Genomic DNA, 22,965 nt, shown 5'->3' on the forward strand with positions numbered 1-22,965 from the left:
TTGCACCGCTATTAAATTAGTGGAATTAAAAAGAAAATCCACTGACCAAAAAAGTTAGAAGATTGCCACATCAAACAACAATAATACTATGACTGTTATCTATTATCTATCCAGTTGCTACTGTTGCTAAAGGTAGGTACCTGTTCATATGATTATTTGCAATCATGCTTACTTTTGTGTTGTTAAGGACATGATACTCATGCCTTATCACTTAGATTTAGTAGTATTAATCTAAGTGATTATTAGATCACTTAGATTATTACTACCGTATTTCCGCCCTCGTGTTGCACACACAACATACACACTAAACTTTCTCTGTAAGGCAGCTGCTACTTGTATAACATTATTATTCTATTTCAGAGTTAGCGTCCTGAGGTAACAGCCTGTTTCCACAAGTGGGGAGTAATTACAAAATGAATGAAAACGTCTTTATGTAGCATTTTTTCTCCTTGTTTGAGATTCATCTATTTTTGTATTTTCATAATTTCTTGATTACCCCAAGCATATTTTTCTGTGCATTATGTTCTTTTGGGGAAAAAAACTTTAATATTTCATTCATTTGGTTATTTTTATGTGTACATAGTTCTGGAGGGTCAAGAGAAATTCCCTGCACCCCCACACCGTCTAAGCTCCTGGATTAAGTCAGGAAACAGCCCACAAATCCAGTTAGAATGAAGCTGCTATGAAAAGGAAAGAATTCATCGACAACAGTATAGAAGTGAGTGGAACAGAACAGGAAGTAATTATTAGAAGGACTGTTTCATATTTGAAATTGTATTTATAAAAAAATGTTAAGCAGCCTTAAATGATGGTAGGTAACATACTTCAAAGCCACCATCAACGTCAACTAAGGAAAAACAAATTAAAAATAAATTAAACAGGTTTACAACACATCACAGTATGATTTGGATAACGGATAAACATGGTTAAACAATGTTAAACATGAGGGAATATTGCAACAACTGCAAGAAGGTTCATTGAAATGACCTCACAACTGTCTAACTCCACCTGTTTATTTAGAACCACTAGCTGCTGTACTTTTTAATTTAATTAGACTAAAAGGGGAACAAAAACTAAGTCTGTAGAAATTTAAATAAGCAACTGAACATTTACTGTTAATTCAGACTGTCCCTACTCAATGAAACAACCAAAAATGTGTCAGGTCCCGAAAATAATAAAAACTATTAATGAAGTATTGATCTTTTTGGCTCTAATGTAATGACATTATTAGGGACTGTATGATGATAAATATAGTGGTAAAATCATACCAATACTGATATGTGATAGGCCAAATCTGCTGATGAATCTGTTCAGCCAATATATGAGTCAGACTCTAATTAGTAATGCTCATATACAAATTATACCAACTACATTCTGCTACTATCAGTGTTGGTAGTACTGTTGCTGGCAATATTACTACAAAAATCTGTGATATTGCTACTACATTTGGTTTTGTATTATAGATGCTACACTGCAATGGTAGTATCAATGACATTCTGTTACAGCAACTACAAATAATAACCCTATTTTCTCAAAAAATCACTAATAGTGCCACAGTTACGGTATTCAGCTTTTTAAAAACAGTACATCAAGAGAGATGATAGCTACTAAATGTGCCCTGCGGAGTTTTGAAAAGTCGCCACATCGAGAAATGAGAGAAATGCTCACTGACACGGCATTTGTTGACAACCGGTTACCATTGAAGTTAGCCTTTCATGCCGCCAACACACACTGTAACAGTAGCGCAGGTACAGAGGAGTGAACTCAGCGAACTGACTCTGTGATGTAATACTGTGTTTAAGTCGGCTAACATTGGTCACCCCCCACCGAGGAAAGATGTAGCAACAAAAATCCAGAGTGTCGTGAAATAATAATTTCAAATATTTGTTATAAGTAACACAAGACAAGCTCTTTAATCCAAAATCTTTTACAGACTTTACTGAGACTCGGCTTTGACTGCATAAGTTAAAATATTAAATTATTTCTGAGTAAAATTCTAAAATTCTGGGGTTTACAGCTTTCTTGTAGACAGGCATATAGAGCACCTCCAAATTAAATAGGAAGGCTCTATCATAACAATTAATAGAGAGGTGGGCTACAGCGGATGCATTCACTGTTAAATATTTTACTCCAAATATGTGCAACCTGCACCAGCTAGGATCTACATTGTCACCACTGAGGCTCTTTGTTTTTGGCCCACTGTCATGTCAGCAAGCTAAAAATATGACTCATTACTCAGCAAACTGTAATACTGTAGGGTGATGAATAACACCCAAGCATCGCTACTACGTTTAGTGTTGTGAGCCATTTTGACCGACTCTCCCTCTCAGAGCGCCCTGAAAACCATCCAGAATCTGAGATCTCACATGAAAATGGATCAGGGATACTCATTTCTGCTCCTGGATGATTCAAACATGGCCTCTGTCTCCTCTTCTCACTCTGCTCTGTGTGTGCAGATTGCAGTGGATTGCGTTTTCCCAGGGCCATCCCTCCTCCTCTATTAAGACGTGGTGATGTAGTAACCTGATCGGATTTGGCCATATGCGAAGGATTGGCACGGGAGAGTGGGGATGGGGAAATTAGTGTCCACGCAAAATTGACTCTTTCTTCTTCGTCCTGGCAAATGGAATCAGCGTCTGGTGACTTAAACAGCCTATTGGCCATTTGTGGAGCGCACGCTGCAGAATGGCTTTGTACACAGAGACAGGGGAAACCACCGCACAGACAACGCACACTACATACGGGAGATGTCGGCACGTACACACACCCTCCTTACGCACACATTTCCCCCGACGTACACGCACACAAACAGCAGCAGCAGCAGCAGCGGTGATGAAGAGGTAAATAATAAAAAGACTCCAAAGCCACTGATGAGAACGCAATCTGCTCACATCACTTTCCAATCAAATTACCTCATAAAGACTCGGGTCAGCTTCAATAAAGGTGAAAACGTGAACGTCCACAGATTCAAAAAGTGACTTTAACCTCCATCATCTGCCTGGCAGAGCAGTGGATAGACAGCTCCTTTGTGGATGGAGCTGTTGTCTAAGACATAAGGAACATAAACAGGCCCGTACCCGCTGATGTTTGCCAATGGAGGTCCGGGACCGGCTCGGGTCTGTGCGTAAATCCTCCCCTGGATGGGTTCTGTCCGTCCCCGCAAGGCCTAGGAGGCGTTAGGGCGGAATGTGAGAGTAGAAAGAGATGGAGAAGAGGAGGAGGAGGAGGAGGACGACGAAGTGCAGGGCATCTGGAGCAGGAGCATCCTCCGCTCACATTTCATCGGAGACTGGGACGCGCTCATTCCTCTCGACTATAAGAGCAGACAGGCCTGTGTCACGCCTACCCCGCCCCTCTCTCTCTCTCTCTCTCTCTCTCTCTCTCTCTCTCTCTCTCTCTCTCTCTCTCTCTCTCTCTCTCTCTCTCTCTGATGTGAAAAACAAATCTCGTTAAAAACATCATTTTGCCATAATTTTGTACAAGTGACGTGGTGCAGCAGCGTGCGATCAGAGGCGTTGTCAGCATCTTGAAACAGAGCCCAGAAATCTGTGCATTGCACTGGATAATTACACCATGTTCAAGTTACAGTATTTTGATTATAATAAACACAGAACCACTATGCTCCAGGAAAAGGTTCTGGACAGGTGTATGCTATTTTGCCACATCATTATATTTAAGCTCTGTCAGCCTGGTTGTTTTCATAAAAATAAGAATGATAGCGATGATTGTAATTATTAATGATAGTGGCACAATTCAATAATAATAGTTTTAACAACAGACTAAATAATAATAACAATAATAATGATAGAGATTTAATCCAAATAATTTAATGTAGAGAGTCTTCACTATCATTTTTATTTTCTGCAGCAGTGGTAAAGCAATATAGGAAAACATATGATATTGCCCCATGCCCCTTTAATGGTCAATCAAATAAGCTCTAGATCATGTCTGATCTACAGCTTATGACGTACTATGCTGTCATTTTTTTAATTGATAGTAACATGCCAATGATATAATACCTACATCTCTAATTATCATTCGATCTACATATTTAGATCATGTCTACAGTCTGTAAGACGCAGAGCAGATTTTGGTTTGAAGTCATTCTCTGAATTCTTTGTGACTTCACTTATCCCATGGTGTCTTATTGGGAATTAAGCTTTAGGGTGTCTCTCTATTATTAGTTCTTAATCCACCTTTGAGGACAATGCAGTCCATGAGTTATTTTGTCTAGACATGCATACAAATTGGAGTTAAAACATTATAAAAATAATTCCAAGTTATAAAATCAATAGCCTGTGGAGACATTTAACTTACATTGAAGTTTTTTTCTATATACATAAGGATCTGCTTGTATATATAAACTCGTTTGAATTCTTCAGTCTCAACACCAGCCCATCCCAGGGCTGACATACAAAGATAAGAGCCTCTAAAGTTATATACTATTTGATGGGTAGTAATCAGTTTTTGTTTGTAACCCTAAAAATAAAGCAGCTACATGAAATTCTGTCACAATTCCCTTTATTTACAACAAGATTTTTTTGTATGTGATTGTCCCACTGCTGCAAAGGCCTAGATTACCATGTTTAATGTGGAGAACTGTGACCAAGATGGTGACATTTACAATGATGACAATTATTCTAGATAATAGGATTATATTGAAACATAAAGCCTTTTCCCAATAGTATAGGACAGGTGGGAGAGGGGAAGTTGAACAGGGAACTTGCACGATTAAAAAGCATGATTGAGGGTTTTTTCTGATAGATCACAATAAAAGTGGATCAGCTCAGCTTGGTTGTAGCATCACTTCACAGAGACAGTGCAGACCATCCGATCTAAAGACACATCGTAGAGAACTCTGCCTTGAAATGAACGATCCAATGACAGCATAGCTCATGTGGCTTTGGGAGAGTGTCAGAGGAAAAAGATGAACCAGATAATGATTGTTTTAGGGGCATAGTGAACCTAACAGCCATACAGATTGAAGGACACAGAGAAGTCCACAAGATGGCAGTGACGCCGCTCACCGTCAGTAATTTCGAAGCCGAAGAAGAACAAGGGGGGGGGGAAGCAACATCTCATGACGTAGAAATACAGCGCCACGGGAGCTAATACTTCAGCTAGCTTCATTAGCTTACGTTTCCTAAGGTTACTGACAGCTCCCCAGCTAATGTTGGCGGGTGTCCTCTGTGGTTAGATGGTTTAGTCCCCACCGACAGTCGGTATGGCAGAGGAGGAGGGTTTATCACCGACCCTTCTGACAGAGGGAATGAGACACAGCGATGGCGGCTTCGTAGCCCCTGACGGTTTGTGCTGGGTGTCGGTGCTGTCCTGTCTGCTGCTCGCCTGCTCGTATGTTGGGAGTCTGTACGTGTGGAGGAGTGACCTGCCGAGGTGAGCCGGAGATAACACATTGGCTCTCATTGCACGTTACCGTCCTTCCATGATTCATTCTGATTGTGTCCATTCCTTCTTTTATTTATTGAAACCAATGTTTGTGGCACGTCACTGAATGGGCTAAGTCTCATATTTTATTCTGTTAGTTGTGGAAGTGATCACTGGCGGACAGCCCCCTCTGACTATGTGCTCCTCACAGGTTATGACAGACACTGTTAGCGCCGCCCTGTGGCCAGCTAGCGGTTAGCCGCTTCAAACCCTTGAGCCGGTGCTGCGTTCACGCACGTGCCCAAACACACACATACACAAATCAGGATGGTGTATATTAGAGGCATGTACTATTATTTTATGTCACCAGTATTTTGGGTTAGAATTTTCTAAAAAGGTACAAACAGAACTGTCGTAGGGGTAACTTACAATTACTCAAATCAAGTTTTTCACTAACTATTGTGTATTTCATTAGTATGAAGCAATTAAATTTAAATATATAAATTAAACATAAATATTTTGACATTATTCTGTGTAACGCTGCATTTATAAATATATTAATTTTCTGCAAGGGGGGAGCAAACTCCTTTTGTGTTGCGAAATAGTTGTCATATATCTTACACCAGGCATGCAAAGAGATGCCATGCTTAACTTGTCAAGTGTTATTTGTTACAATGCAAGCTATTTTTAAGATCATTAACCTAATGTCCAATTATCAGAAAACAAGCCTGTGCATCATCACTTATTACGGCACATACGCTTTTGTCCATGTCAGGGATAGAGACTTCCCCTTTACATCCTTACCTTGGCGAGACATTTTTAAAGCCATTTTAATTTCGAAAAAAGGTTTTTTTTCTTTAGTGACAGTAAAACCCACAGGTGATACAACATTACCAACACTGCAGACTGCTGTCAATGCTGTTAGTCCTGCTGTCAGAGATGACTTCTGGACTTCAATCTCCAAACTCATTTCCAGACATGAACTGCTGGTAAAATCCAGAGAATTTGCTACGGAGTTTACCCACAGTTTGCTTTTCACACATGCACAACGCAGCAGGTGGTTCTGCTCACAACAGCATCAAATCCTCTGCATTATTTAGCTGAGAGCAGGAGCAGCCGGGTGCAGCAGATCACATGATTTTCTTACACTCAGACAGCTCTTATCACCACAAGCTCTCCAGGCATCTACGTCAGTGTCTTAACAATTATTTTTACATCTGTCCTGTGTTGGAAGCATCTTCAACCCCCCACATCACATGCTGCGAATCCAGAGGGGGATCCCCCACTGTTTTTACATATCCTAGGGCCAGGCGGAGAAAGTCTGCAGATAATCCGGAGCCTCTCATTTAGACTCTTGCAATCACACATACATCTCTTCTGGAGAAATTGAGAAGGAAGAGTTCAGTGCCGGTCTAAAAAGCAGCTACTGTGTTGGTGTTAAAAATTTAGTGGTCTTGTAATTCAGTGCCAGTGATAACAAGTGAATGCCTTCATGTTCAAAAGTTCTGACTTGGGAACCCACTCACTCCCGATTTGGCCAAGTCAAACTCATTGCCATGGAAATTCAGCAAAAAACTAAATTTCAAGAAACTCAAATATCAAACGGCACCACTTTATACCCGGATAAACATAACTGTAAATTTTCTTGACAAATGTTTAAATCCTCTGTTTGTCTAGTCCTGCTCCAGAAATGAAATGATTACAAACAGATGGATGGACAGGAATGCTTCACATCACTACATCCTCTCACATCACACGCCAGGGGGATGATGCAGAAAGTTCCATGGTTAATCCGGCCTAGATTAACCGTGGGTTTTAGACAATCACTTGCAAGGAGGAAATCCTCATTTGTTCTGTGATGTTGTGCCGCTGTCCATTTCCCCTGAACCTTAACAAAAACGTATAATTCCTCCTGCCCCTAGCAGAAACGAAAATCTGCAACTTTAGAGAGGCTTAAACGTTATTGTTGTTTTTTCATAACTTAAAATCATTACATGATTAAGCAGGAGATTAGTATCACTCTAATGTATTTAGGGCAGATATGAAGCTATACCAACAGGGGGGAAAGATTGGCCTTGCTGTGTTACAATTTTTTTTTTTGTAATAATGACAACATGTTGCTGTTTTTTAACTTGTAGCAGTTGCCCAGCAACCACCAAAGAATCCAAGAAGATGTAGGTCAACCACGAGAAATAGTTGTTTGGACTGATGGGGAGTAGATATGCCAAAGTAAGAGTACTCTGATGGAGAACTCTCTGTAGGAGCAAAGAAAAGCGTGTCAGGGCTGGTTTAAGTCCGTGTCGATTCTGAGTGGTTGCTGTTCACTTGTGTCAGCTGCTCTTGTTGTGACCCCTGTCCACTGTGATCGTGATGAGTGTCTGATGATTGTCTCCAATGGTCCATTCTCAGGGATCACCCTATTGTGATTAAGAGACGCTTCACCAGTGTCCTGATTGTGTCGGGCCTTTCACCTCTCTTTGTGTTGGCATGGAGAGAATTCACTGGTGTCAGGGTGAGTCAACTGGCCTTTGTCTGTATATTCAAGTCTAACACTTGAAGATTAAATCAATATATTCTTAATATCCATATGTACTGTTGTGTCATGTTGCTCTCCAACACATCAGCTGCTGTATTATCAGACAGAGCCTGGCTTGCTTTATTTATTGGCTATGTGTGTATTTGTGTTTGTCAGACTGACTCATCGTTATTCGCTCTCATGGGGATCCGGTTTGAAGGCCTCATTCCTGCCATCATACTGCCTCTGGTGCTCACCATGGTAAGAAACACTACTTCCACAATGTTGATGATATATGAAGGTGTTCAAAAAAACGAACCTCCAAACACAAGCAGAGCAGGCCCCCACCTATACGCCTACTACGTGCGTTCTGCAAATTAAGTAAGGCCCCGCTTCCCCCTCGTATCAAAGCGGATGTCTCAGTGGGTGTAGTGTAAGTGTTAGCCACATGTTCTGCAGTAACTGTGTGCTACTGTGTGCAGACGCTGAGCAGAACCTGCCAGTACTTGGTGGTGGATAGCAGGCGATGCAATTAAGGTACATCTGTAACTGACTAAACTACAGGAAATATCCCTGGTTGCACCATTATTATTATATTCCCTGTACACAGTGTTTATGTCATCCCGGATTAATTATAACCCTATGAACCTAAGCACTATCTCTAAGCATAGCCATTGGATCTCTATTAGGAGGCGCCATTCTTATTTCATCTACTTTTATGTTTTTGATGACAATGGCTAGAGCAAGAGTAATTGCTTTTACTATTAAACTAACAAAAGGCTGTCTGCGGTCTTGTGTGTCCCTGGTATTGGTATAAGCAAGAACAGCTACAACTATGTAAATTGGATTTACCCCTGAAGCTCTGTGTGCTTTGGGCATGTAGCTTTGAGAGAGGGCCGAAGGGAAGTTTAGCCTACTCTTGCTAGTTCTTCCAGGATCACTAACCCTAGCTTTAATGTCCTCCCTGAACTGTGTGACCCAAACACTGCTGCTGCTCCAACTGTTGTTGTGGATGAATGGAACAAATAAGCAGCCAAACCACTTCCTGTTTTAATTAGATTACCGCAATGTATCCTCTCCATGTCAGCTCATGCACTATCTTTGCCTCACATCTCTCCCTGTGAGTCAGAAATAGATCGGGATGGATGTACAAATAAATTTGTTCAGACAATTTGATTTTTTTAGACAAATGTATTTGTTTAAACTATGAGTTGTGACTATAAAATTATCCTATTAATTATTCCAGAAATCTGTCTATCTCTTGATTTTCTCAATAAGACATTGAGTACTTTGCATGAATGGTAAAAATGATAAATTATACATATGATAATAATTATATTACGTTTTGGTTGTTTGATGTCTCAGATAACAAATCCTGTCTAAAGATAGAACCTGTGTGTGTGCTGCAGGTCCTGTTCTTGGGCCCCCTTATGCAGTTGGCCATGGATTGTCCCTGGAGCTTCATGGATGGGATCAGGGTAGCCATTGGTGAGATAGCCAGCATGATGTGAATGATTTCAATTAATTTAAGATTTCCACCGCATCTAAAAAATTTATTTCTCAGTCAAAATGTTACTCCAAGAAACATCTGCTTCAGTGTGAAATATGTCAGTGAACTTAAATTAAGCGCTTTCTTTAGAACAGAGGAAACAACCTGCTGCCGTGTCTCTGTCCTCCTGCAGACCCATGCTTCTGGACATTGTGTTTCAATGACATGCGCTGGTTGAGGAATCAGGTGGTAGCACCATGGACAGAGGAGCTGGTCTTCAGGGCCTGCATGCTGCCCATGTTAGTGCCGTGTGCTGGCCCTTCTGTGGCCATCTTCACCTGCCCTCTCTTCTTTGGAGTAGGTGAGTGATAAAAACAGCAGAGTTTAATACAGCAGGGCCACATCCTAAAATACCCTGTATCAACATGCTAAAATATAGATTTTACAAAGCATTAAAAAAATTGCACTAATCAATACTTTTATATTAACAATGGATCAAATCACTATGCATACTATATAATGTCACTTTCGTTATGGACCCAACATTTATTTTCTTCTCCTGACTCTGAAGTTCCTCCCAGTTTGAAGTCATTGTTTTGATTTTGACTCTACTTTGGTTCAAATGAAGAATATTTGAGTCATATTCTTTACGTGAACACTGATGTCATTCTTCATGAATGCTGATAATGCTTTTTGTCTGCTGGGTGTACACAAGCAACTACACTACAACAAGCCATGGAGCTGATTCATCCTGTACCGTTACGCGATTACACTGTTTACTATGTTTTTATTCTGCTCACATGCCAAATGCTGTTGCTGCACTTGCTCATAATACTGCCGTCTTGCAGCTCACTTCCATCATGTGATCGAGTTGCTGAGGTTCAGACAGGGAACGCTGTCAGGAATCTTCCTCTCGGCAGGTGAGACCTTGTGTTTAATGGATGCAGCTTATTCATTGGGGCTGTGTCACATGGGCTGACAGTGTGTAGGAAGAAGCTGATGAACTGTCCTTTGTTTGGTCAACACCAGGGTTCCAGTTTTCCTACACAGCGGTGTTTGGGGCCTACACTGCCTTTATCTTCATCAGAACAGGTGAGGAGCTTTCATTTACATCTGACCCGGTAAGTGATTTGTAGGGCATAGAGGGCGGATGCCATCCAGTTCAAAACAAAAGGGAAAACTCCTGAGAAACTCATGAGAATTGGGTCCGGACTGTCTCCGCAGTTTGGCTTTCACACATGCACAATGCAGAGGTTGTTCTCTGCTCAGACACGTTCACAACTACAACAAACTCTTCGCAGGGATTCAGGTGGAAAAAGTCCACAGAAACTTCAGAGGCCCTCATTCTGAAGGCCAATGTATGCTTCTCCGTTTTGACGAACACTGACAGATAGGACCGCCCTCTCCAACGTGGAACGCCCTCTCCGTGCCTCTCCGCGGCTCCTCGCAGAGCTTTTCGTGCAGCTCTCATTTTTCTAACTACACGTCGAAATGACGCACAGCCCACGGATAGCCCTTGGCTGTGATTGGTCCGCTAACGATAGCATTTCGGAATGGAAACTTCCTGTTCCATTCCCTACATCACAATAAACCAAAATCACAACTACGACTCTATGATTAATGTGACAAGTGTGTTAAGCCAGCGGCGTTGTCCGGCTGACGGTGGCTGGTTAGAGCACTTACGGCATGTGTGTACGGTCACATGAGGTTATAAAGAACTTTCATAACGGGGCTAGCGGGCTAGCCACCATGCTAACTGCGGTGGGAACAGCGCAAAAACCCGCTGACTTTAATCCCACGGCTCTCATGACACTGTTTCTCAAACACCGTCAGGTTAGAAGCAAACACTTGGTAGTAGCTAGTATCGGCTGTCCGTGCTGACTGTGTGTGGAAGCTAGCTGCCTCCGTGTAGCTTCAAGCTGTTGCAGCTGTTGAATTAGCAACGCAGTTTGGAAACAAGACCGGGGAACCGCTGCGTTAAGACACGATAACATAAGCATTTTGACCCGCTGGGTGTCACTTTATTTCAGCAAAACTGTCGCGTTATCAACAGCCTTTTTCTGTTGTCATCGTTCACTGTGTGTGAGGAGCCGGGGGGACGTAAATAAACCAGCGTGGACTTCTTCTATATACCTCATGAGGTAGGCTTGTCTAAGCTCGACTTCCGTTGCGCCATCTACTGTTCTGGCGGTGAATTGTTTTCGGAACAAAAAGGCTCATAGAACTATAAATCAAAAAGGGTCCGTCCGCTCCGTCCGCTCCGTCATTCCGTCCTTCCGCAACGGACTCGGAGAAGCATACAGAGGCCTTAACAAATGTGTACACTGACTAACATCCTCCGTAGATACTGGGGAGGATATCTGGAGTTCAGTAAACATTCTTATGAGGACACATTGTTTTAAGTACAGAATTCATGGTGTTAAGTCAGCACTTTGCAGTAAGGCATTAAGTCAAACCCACCTTCCTCCTGTGTGTTTTAGGTCACCTGATTGGCCCAGTCCTCTGCCATTCCTTCTGCAACTACATGGGTTTCCCGGCCGTCAGCACAGCCCTGGAGCACCCCCAACGCATCATCGTCCTCTCATCCTACCTGCTGGGGGTCCTCCTCTTCTTTTTCTTCCTCTTCCCCTTCACTGACCCCTTCTACTATGGCCTTCCAACACCAGTCTGCACCCTTACCTCCTACACCAGCTCCCTCTGCCTCTCCTGATACTTGCCCCCTCCCTCCCCCCCACACACACATACACACACGCACACTTGATGAAACAGTCCAGTGTTTTTTGCCAAGTTAGCGAGCAGCTCCGGTCCTGTGGGGGCCGAAAGCGCTAGCCATGTGGGCATATTTGTCATGGAGAGGTGATGAACTCTGTAGCCCTTTACTGAGGTCTATGGACCCTCGATATGTCAACACATTTACATGACATATTTCAGTGTTTCAGCTGATCAGCTTACACAGACTCTCTCATTTTGAGTAGGTGTGATTCATGTTGCTGTGATTGAACCGGAGACTGTCCGATTCTAAGGACTGTTGTTCTGTGAGTGTTGGGCTATGATGCCACCCTGAATTGATTGTAGTGTAGATATATACGCAGCATTGAAGGACCATTCCTCCTCAGATTCTCTTACTGGTAAATCTCACCAGTTTGTGATGAAGCATCAGTATGTACCATTTCAGTGCACTATTTATCAACTCAATCTGCCCCATCCTTTTAAAGGATAATTCTGGTTTATTCACATTTTGAATTTATTTTCATGGTTTAAAGTATTGGCTTGTAGAAACTGTAGAAACAAAAGCTTCAAAGCTGAGCAAGTTCTGTGTTTCAGGTAATGGTTCACACTGGGTTATTTTCATATGTATTTTTTTGCAATTAGCCTGGTGAGCTAATAATCAGCAATGAATTAAGTAAATAAAATGTAGCTTACTGTCTCAGGTTGGGTTTGGGCTTTAAATTTGGCAGTACCAGTCAGGCTAAATTGTATCTAATAGAAGTGGGTGTAGGCTGGGTTTGTTATCCGCTTTGTGCTCCTGTTGAAATAAAGCCAGAATTATCCTTCAGCTCCCTTTTGAGGAAGACATGGAAATTGTTGCTTTCAGCTGCCGTTTGTTTAAGAAATGGTTCTTCCAGCAAAGACAGTGCGAGTCACAACAATCGCTACACAGTCAAATAACTGTAACAGTTTTTTGAATGTTGGTTGACCATTCTGGTCTACAGATGCTAATGGGGATGTTCTGAGTCTTGTTCATCAGCCAATAATCCCGCTGTAGCTGCACTGGAGCAACTGGCAAATAAGATAAATACACTATTTGGCTAAATGGTTCGGTCATAAAAAGTTGTTTTTAATGTTGTGTTTTTAGCAATTACATTGAAAAAAATGTTTTTTTCTTAATCTGAATTCAAACTCCAAGACGTGGCTGTTGAATCGGCCATTGTTTAGTGAAGAGACTTATTAACGGTCATTTATATATCTCTGCATGTTTCAGTGCTGATTGTTGGTGAAGGCAGGTGATAGGATAGTTTATGGTGGGTGGGGGGGGATTGTTGTACTGTGTAAAACATACTCTATTTAAGTGCACACTTTGAACAACCAATCTTAGGTACCAATCCAAGCAGGCAGTGTTCTCCTGGTTTTGTTTTGTGTGTGTTCTCTTGCTGCCTCATAGTGACACTAACTAATTCTCACTCTTGGATTATGTTAGGATTATGTCACACCACTACACAAGTCAGCATTTGCATTTATCCTACTGAGTTCCACTTAGTGAATTCACACTGTTCATCAGCTGAAACCTCTTTGCTGGCACTGAGTACGGCTGAATTAGCAGTTTATGTCGGATGACATAAATAAATGCATATGTGGATATAATAATTGATGGCACTTATGATATGTGTTTGGTTAGAACAAACAGTTTAGTGTGGTTCATTTGCGCTGGTACGAAAGCTGCAAATCAACCATTGGTGCTAATCAACTGGATGCTCAATCACTGAAAAGTGTGTATTGTGCTTCTATCATCCTTGAACTTTGGCAATTCATTAAATCAATGACAAGTTTGTGACCAAATGTTTGTCACTGTTCAGACCGAAAGAACAACAGGTGTGAAAGTGTAGTATTAACTGAGGCAGGTCCTGGTTTGTTGCTTAAACCTCTGCTGGAGAATGTTAGCTTGGCATCAGTGAAGTAGTCTGGAACCCATCTGTTCATTTTCCATTTTCGAAGGTTGTTTTCGATAGTTGCGGAACTGACCTACGACCAATCAAAACATAGAAAAGTTTTATGTAGAGCAGCATAGTAAACTTCAACAACAGACATCAAGGTCAGCAGTGCTCCCACTGGTCACTCCCTTGTCAGTTACCAAGCCCACTCCATTTTAGAAAAATTTAGTGTTTGGCCCAACCAGTTTCAAAACAGATGGAAATCGGTCCTGACTGGGAGACCCATCAGCCAGATTGAATAGACCTGAGGTTACTGATTTACCTGGTTTCCAGACTAGGAGAAAGCTGCCTTTAATCAAAATTGATAAAATAATCATTATAAAAAAAAGGCAGGAGTAAAAGTTGTCGCCTCCATTTCTGCGTTTTGAGTATGCCCAAATAATTTTGTTGTGTGCCTGGTTTTGGGGTGACACTGAGAACTTTAGTTAATATATTTTCAGACATGGTAAGTTTCTGTGTTTGTGTCTTTAAACAGAGTATGTTTTGGTCTTAAAGCTGGTTATTCTTTTTGCTTATCAATCTCAAGCGGAGGACCTTTGACTTCTCTAGGCCTTGATGACATACAGCATTTTCTAATTGTTTGTTTTATTACATTCCTTACATCTTTGGAACAGGAGCTTACAGTTTCTAAACCAGTCACTGTTCAAATGTCGATTTCTTAGGCTGCTTCTTAACCAGTAAGTACATCTGTAGATTTATGAGGTGTAATCCTGCTTACTTCTCCAGTTCTCTTATGCTTCAGTTATGTTTTGCTAAATGTATGAGGTGTATTTAAATAGAGACAACAATGGTCCAAACACTCTATTGCATCCCGCTGATTTTTCTTTTAAGAGGCAGGAAAAGGCTCATAGCTTTACTAGAAAAAAAGCACTAGATAGAAATTTATAATCAATGAACTTCTGACTAATGGGAATTCAATAATCTATGACCTGGGTTTTGTTTTAATAGTTGTGACCACCATTAGCATCACATTTGTAGCTGCAGTTCTAACTGCCCAACAGGGCAGCAACACAGCTGATCAAACAAACTGTGACTAAATCCACTTTGGTGTCAAAATGATCTAACCTTGAAACCTAACCTGGACTTTGCAACACAAGTTTTGCCATTATTTTCCGCTCGAACAGTTTTGATACCTGATTTAGAAGTCAGCTGGCAGAGTCGGCACAGAATTTACATTCGTGGTACCAGTGTATGTGACATTGTGGCAGCAATCGCTCTGTCCAAAAATGCAGTTTGAGTTCCCCTACTGTTTCGCTTAGAGCATCCAGGTTCTTAATTAGTGATAAGGAATTTTTTCCTTAAACCCACCAAGGACAAGGCTAAATTATTGAACACATTATTTGTCTCTTCTTTGAGACAAACAAACACTTTAGGAGAATTATACTTTGTCTAGTTCTAGCAACCTCACAATGACTTGGAGGCTGAAGGATCCCTGTCCCTGGTCCAACATAGGTTCTTGGGAGATATTTGTACCTTCAGTCCACTCCATGCACTTTCCAACAGATCTTAAGAGCTGAGGCCTGCAGTGCTTAACATCGCTGACTGTTCAGATGTGCCAGCATTTTCCACCACATTGTTATGCACTTGGCAATTTTAAAAGCTGTGACCACTGCAAACATGTTTTGCTTGTACTTTGGGGATTGAGTAGCCCAAGAGATGTATGCATAGCTTTATATGTTGCCCACATGCTGTATTAGCATGCATACATGGTGTGCAAGGCAACCACCATGTTTTTTAATATCTAAGCTGCTTTGCTGAGAAGTCTTATATTCTTATAGGGCTTTTTAATAGTGCATGCAAATAACAATTTGCTTTAGGAACTTTTACCCAGAGTAAAGTTTCTGAACATGAGTTCTTGGGAAATTAAAGTTGGTGGAAATTTTGGTAGAAAAGCATCCGAGTCCGTCCTTTAATGTGTAAAATTGGAAATCTGTTCAATTACGGTGTCTCCTACGCCTCACTCAGGTTACAAGTTAACAGGTGACATCAGATTTATTGTTCTGGTAGTTGGTAAATATAGTGATGAGTCCAGACTGACTCAAAGCATACACCACATTGTTTGGTATCATGGCTCCCTGCCCACAGTCCTTAATTGTATTCACTTGTTATCTTCTTTTCATAGTTTGTCATTAAATGTCATTAGAGCTAACTTTAAAACATCATAAGTAAAAGATGAGCTCTCATTTTCATTTGTTTTTGTTTTTGCATTGGCAAAATTTTTATTTGACCAATTACAGATGTATGCATTTGGTGCCTGTGCTGTCTCGTGAGGTCTCAGAATGCATCACTGGCTAATTTGATTGAATAGTTTAATTTTTGCTGAGTCGAGTCGTGGGCACAAGCAGCTGTTGAAACAAGATAAATTAGACATTTGTGATAATTTCTCTATCAGAGCAGCCTAATTTAACTCATTACCTTCTCACTCCACTTATTGTAGTTATCTACAGTTTAGCAGCTTGCTCCAAAGTTTGTAATAGGTGTTGACGGAAAGAAATCTAAACGCAAAAAAAACAACACAAGCTGTATTCATACTGTGAAGAAGTTAGCTGCCTGGGTGTTCAGCAATAAATCATATGTGGGAAGTTTTTGCATTCATTTTATTTGTCTGTAATGCATAGTGAATAATCTGACCAGTTGCATTATTTTTGGCAGGTGATAGTTGAAGTTTACAAACCCGTATGTGAGTTGAACTGTACCTACCTGAATCAGCCAGCAGAGGCCAGCAGAGTACTTTGGGAAAGGGAGTGAAGCTGTCGACTCCATTCTGTTTATCAGTCATCCGTCACTGGAGAACCACTTCACTGAAATATTTTAGGAACCCTGTTCCCCTTAAACAGATACATTTATTTGAGAGTTTTAGTCCTCCACATGGAAACTAAATAACGAAATTGTTTGTGCCAATGTATATTTCAATTCCAACTAATCCAGCAGTTATTAATGTTAAGATGTTTGAATTTATTTGGGGTGTGTGTTGCTTGGATGTAGGTGCTATGGTGGTGTGTATTTTGCGATTGTGAGGTTATTTGAGAGTACCCCCCAAGACATTTTTATTTTTTTAGTTAAAACCATGCTTTTTTGCTTCATTTTGGACCATTATCATTATAGAAAAATAAAATGAGCTGTTTGTCACATTACATCCACCTTAGCAAGAAGAAAAGCAAATGGTTCTGGTCACTGAAGAGCTGTATCCTTAAGTTCTCTTCATAAAGATGTTACTGGCTGATTGCACTGTGCACCATACAAACTAGAAGTGAATGAGAAATGTGCCATTCAAACCCATTCTCCCCTTCTGGCTGTGCATGGGTTGTTTCTAAGTAGCCACTATCCAGCTAGTGTAGAAATCTGAGTCCTCTCCATGTCAATCCGCTCAAATTCGTTTTTTCTGTCGGTTCACAGTTACCAGACCTTCTTTCTGAGCTCATCATCTGTGACAGCTGTAATTCTTGACTCTTCTCCCTGTTGCCTTTCTCCAGTAAAGACTTCAGGAGACATTATGGGTTCGGGTTGCAAGATTCCCTGTAGACATGTGAAAGCATTTGCTAACTTTGCAACATTACGACTACTGACAACCCATTATTCAACATTACAAAGACTGTAGTTACACTGGAACTCACGTTTTTGTTAAGCCAAATCTAATGAAAATTGACAATTGGACTGGACCTTGGAATTGGCATTAATGTGCTTTGGGTGATGATATTACAATCCGTAATGAGTGTAAACGAGTGAACGAGTGTAAATGCAAGTATGTCATCAATCCACATATTACAACTGCTTGAGTGGAAATGCATATTATAAGTGTTGTGGTTCCATCCAATTGAGGTAGCAGCAAGGCAGCTAACTACTGGTGACGGCGTTTAAGATTTCAATTTCCCTGTCATTCTCCTTTCAGAAGATGGTTTGCTCCCTGTCCCCTTCACTTTCTGAAACGTTCAATGTTCAAGCTTCTCACCAATCAACTAATCATTTTTTTCTATAGTGTTTCCTGACACTCTCTTAACCTCAGTCATGTAGAGACCTTTGCAAGATGATCGGGATGGAACACTTACCTTCATTGCTGTGAGAAGAAAACCCTATTTATATTGTTCCCAAACAATATACTCAATAGCCAATAATCACACAATATGCAGAGAGCAGCATCGACAGAGACTGCAGAGACTATTTTTGCTAAGCATTTAGCAACTCCCTTATTTTACTATACAACACTTGCAGGAATAATCATTTGAAATGTGCATTTTCAGAACTTGTGAATATGAATTGTTGGTCAGCTGGTGAAACTGAACTCCACAGATGTTTGTACTGAACACTATATTTTGTAACCAGATCTATTTTGGTGACAGAGTGTACAGATATTTGCATGTATTTTACACTCACTGTGTCACACAATCTGAGTTAGACCAACCATGTTTTAGTATGACAATCTTTTACAGAAACTTTGGAATTGCTGCAAAAAATCTATTTGTAAATAAATAACGTAATTTTATATGCGTCAGTGTTGTCCTAACTACTTTTGTGTTGTGTTGAACTGACGACTTTCCTTAGCCTTTTCTTTGGCTTTTCATTTGACAATGAACCATTTTCCCTCTACATTTCAATGTTATGTTTGTCTGCACTACATTGTAGTATTATACCATTTCTCTTACAGCAACAGTATTTTATAATATCGTTTAATTTAGGAGAGACAGAGTAATTCAATTATAGTATCGGAGACTGGACATGGAGTCTTTGGTATTTAAACTATCGGGATGTAATCATTTAAAGTGTTTTTTGTTTGATGAGCTGCAAAGGAAATTCCCCTGATGGAGTCCAGATACTGGTAGTGAAAAATGGTGGGGAATGGGCTGTAAGAGGGTGGAGAGCAGAGGAGAGGTAAATTTACTAAGCGTGAAGATAGGGTTATTGTGTATATATTGTATTTATTTTGTATTGCCAATATTCACAATTTGTCTCTAAGGGCTTAACAAGGTGCAACATTCTCTGCCCTTAACCCTCAACCAGAGTCGGGGGGGGAAGTGAGGGATCTCTCTCTCCCAGGATGGACAGAAGTGCTATAAATGTCAAGTGTAGACGAGCCCATCAACAAAACAAGAATATCTCCAACATTCATGAGAAAAGACAGTGTCTAACATAAACGGAGAGGCATATCAATGTTTGACATATTTAATCAAAAGAGAAAGTCTGACAGAGATGAAGGAAGCAATAATGGGTAGGCATATTGTATATCTAAGCAATCTAGTTGTAATCCTAATCCACAATCAACTGCCACCATGAACCTCTATAAAGCTTAAATTTCCGAAAAAAAAAGTAAAGTCAGGTCAATTACAAGCAAATGTTCTCTTGTTATCTTCCTCCGGAGCCGCATTCACACGTTGATCACAGCGGACATGGTGCGGAACGTGGTGTACATCCATAGCCTGACCCCAGAATATTTAAAAGAGTCTAACTCAGTGTGAGATCTGCAGACCCCACTGCAGCTTCTAATCCTGTAAAACCCAAATATTGAAAATAATGAGATAAGATATCCACCTGTTGGATATTGTAGGAGGCCACTGATGCAAACAAATGTATTAGGGAAGAAAAATGTTAAACTGTCTGAACAAATATAAAGAACAATTAAAACCTCATTTGCAATGTGATCTGCCTACAAAGCGTCACAACTATTCATAATAATCAACAAATACCTTGAACAAAGATTTCACAAAAGTCATATTTCTATGAAATTCAATACAAAAAAACACCAATCAGTGTCATCTATTTCCACTTCAAAATCACTTAAACTCTTAAGTTAAACATTCTGCACACTGTATAAAGCTCTTAATGCTGGTTGAATTCTGAAATAGAAGGAATAGTGAGCACTCTCCATCCCTCCTGAAGACTCCCCTTTACAGCCTCACTGTGACGATCCATTCCTTTCCAGTAAACTCAGCCCGGCTGAGAGGGATTATGATGGTGGGAACCCATCAAGATGCTGTTGGATGACTGGCATCATTACTTGGAGGGCACACAGCAGTTTCTGGTCTGGAGCAACCATAAGAACGTTGACCATGTGTCATGGCTCGTGTTTCATCCAGGGGGTGGGCGGACTCTGAGGACGACCCGCTCTGCCCCCTGAACCACAGCCTCGCTTTCCCAGGAAAAAGTCTGCAGCACACAACTGAATGAAGTGCATAAATGCCATGCTGACACCACAGGATATAAGAACACCACTTCTCTGCCATCACTGTACGACCTCACAGGCTTTGGCCGACCTTTGAACGGTTGTTGCCTGATATGTCACTTCACCACTCACCTCTATTTAACCTGTTGTTTCTTGTGCTGAAGCTCAGGATCACCTGTGGCTCACTGTTTGCGGGCACACTCAATCACAGAGCAATACAATCTGTCAGGTTCATTTTACCTGGAGAGGCTTTTTTTTGTTAACGAGAACATCTCCTGGTGAGTCCCTGAGTACATTCAGCTCTGTGTTGTGGTTGGTCACTTTGTCAACCCAATCTTTCTTGCATGACTTTACCAACACCTTTATTTTCTACCGGTTGAGTCTAGCCTTCCAAAGAAAACAGAGACATATCTCAGTGCGTATATTTTACAGTGAGACAAAGACACTGAGTGGACTGGTTGTATTTTACAGTGAGACAGAGACACTGAGTGGAATGGTTGTATTTTACAGTGATACACAGACTGGTTATGTCTAAATAAAACATAACTGAATCAATTTTTACTTTAAAACTCAGCAACATGAGTAACGTGCAGGATTTCTAAACCTTGTGTTTGTTCACGATTATCCATGTTTTAGTTTGAATGCATTGCATGTCTAATAAATGTGCACTGTGTGAGTGTGTGAGTGTGTGTGTGTGTGTGTGTTTTGGTTCTCTGCAGTGGCTGCATGATGATGTTGGTGGATGAGTCACCCAGTCTTCACCACGTGACATCATGAATCACTGCACCTCTCCGTGGGCAGAGCTGCAACCATCAACCACTGCACTCCTCCCCCTCCCACAGTCTCTCCCAACTCCCTCCCTCCCCCCTGCCTCTGCCCAGCCCTGTGTTACTTTTTCTTCACCCTGTCATCTGCTGTGCTCTCTCTTCTTTCACTTTCTCTTCTCGTTTATTTTTACCTGCAGCCTTTCACTTGATTCTATTTCAGTTCAGCTTTATACCTATTTTAATCCCACGTCTCTTCCTTGCCTCAAGTTCTGCTTTGAAAGTCTCATCAACTAATGCATGTCCCATTTATCATTTGCATCTTTTATCTTTGTGCATCTGTGACACACACACACACACACACACACACACACACATACACACACGGATAGAGAGAGTTCCCACGTCTGTTCTCAGGTTGAAATGGTGTACTTAATTCGACAGTCCTTCAATCAGCCAGCTCATTCTCAAACACTGACACACACTAACATTGGTGGTCACTGGTCTGTGTGGGTGGCTGCACATCCCCGCAGCACTCAGGGTAACCTCTAATCACCCTGCTGAACACCCCACCTATGAGCAGCATGACATTTCAAAGCAAGACAAATCCTGTTCTCTGTTCCACCATACCTTTAGTTACCGTCTAATCAGCTCTCAGCCCACACAGGGATCACAGGGGACTGTCATTCTGAACAATAGATTGGATTTATGTATCATGATCTTTTCAACAGTAGGAGACTGTATTAGTCACAATGTACCAGAGCATCACTGAGGCAGCTACTCTGAGAGTTAAGCTAATGACAGTGACATTGACAGTGCAGGGACTACTGATGCAAATTACTAAACAAAAACAGGTCCAATATGTTCACAAGCAGCCATTTGTGGGATCACCTAAATTTGAAGCCATGAGCGGCAACTAGCAGTCAATATTTGGCGCCCTCAGACTCTCAGCACTCTCTATTATTGCCTTCTATATTTTGAAACCTTTCTCCTTTAATGTGTGTTGATCTTACATCCTGCACCGTAGTGTTTCCCATCTCCGGGAATTACACCAGTTCTCCCTGGTGTTTACTCACCCTGCTTCTGCTGCCTTACCGGATTTTCACAGTTTGAATTTCCATTTCCAATTGTGTTTCCTGCGCTGCGGTTAAAGGGATAGTTCACCGAAAAATGAAATTCTACTCATTATCTACTCACCTCTATGCCAATGGAGGGCTGGCTGACGTGTGTCAAGAGATCAGCGAGAAATGACGCCAGCTGCAGTTACTGTTGCGAGTTCTCGTGTTCATAAAATTCATTACAGGATGATTGCCTAAAGTATGAATGCTCAGTGGTCCCATAGAGTCATTTCACTCACTAATGTTAGATACATATTACAAAGGGGCGACTGTGGCTCAGGAGGTATAGCTGGTCGTCCACAAACCAAAAAGTTGGCTAATGGATCCCATTCTCCCCAAACAAGGGCCATATGAGTGTCCTTGCGTGTGGGTAATGTGTAATGCAGAAAGTGCTGCACATAGATTCATACATGAAAGTGTGAAACTGTGAATGTTTGAGTAGTCATGAAGACTACCATTTACTTTTAACCTATACAATAGTAACTTTTAACTAAGGTGAGTTTTCAACAATTGTCCTGTAACACGTTCATGAGCCACTGAAATAACTGAAAAATCTATATATTCAGTAGGATGGACCAGGACCTTCGCTGTCATATCTCAGACCCACATACAATCATCTGTATCCACAATGAAGCGTTTTGGTAATAAAAATAGTTGACTTTATTTCTTTCTTTATGTGTAGCCAAAGTAGTCATTGATATGCGCCTCTTAACATCCAGCAAACGCATGTTTATTACGATGGTTACAACAAGGTACAGCTAGAAAGACCATGGACAATACTTGTCGAGTACATGACTCAAACATTGATCATACGGTACACCAATGTCATTG

General features: G+C 41.1%; 1 protein-coding gene across 1 annotated transcript; it reads left to right on the forward strand.

The window, feature by feature from the left end:
- Positions 1-5,051: 5,051 nt before the first annotated feature.
- rce1a (Ras converting CAAX endopeptidase 1a) lies at positions 5,052-18,578 on the forward strand. Its single transcript, XM_053416004.1, has 8 exons — positions 5,052-5,394; positions 7,795-7,897; positions 8,078-8,161; positions 9,310-9,388; positions 9,583-9,750; positions 10,238-10,309; positions 10,419-10,481; positions 11,870-18,578. The coding sequence occupies exons 1-8, from the start codon at positions 5,225-5,227 to the stop codon at positions 12,097-12,099; spliced, it is 969 nt and encodes a 322-aa protein (XP_053271979.1). The 5' UTR covers positions 5,052-5,224; the 3' UTR covers positions 12,100-18,578.
- Positions 18,579-22,965: the final 4,387 nt, after the last annotated feature.

The sequence above is a fragment of the Pleuronectes platessa genome, chromosome 23, assembly GCF_947347685.1.
Source record: "Pleuronectes platessa chromosome 23, fPlePla1.1, whole genome shotgun sequence".
Taxonomy (NCBI): domain Eukaryota; kingdom Metazoa; phylum Chordata; class Actinopteri; order Pleuronectiformes; family Pleuronectidae; genus Pleuronectes; species Pleuronectes platessa.

Excerpts from the sequence above, each read along its gene's own strand:
- rce1a (XM_053416004.1), top strand. The coding sequence starts at position 5,225 with ATGGCAGAGGAGGAGGGTTTATCACCGACCCTTCTGACAGAGGGAATG. Across the intron at positions 5,395-7,794 it reads TGGAGGAGTGACCTGCCGAG|GGATCACCCTATTGTGATTA; the intron begins GTGAGCCGGAGA and ends GTCCATTCTCAG. Across the intron at positions 10,482-11,869 it reads CTTTATCTTCATCAGAACAG|GTCACCTGATTGGCCCAGTC; the intron begins GTGAGGAGCTTT and ends TGTGTGTTTTAG.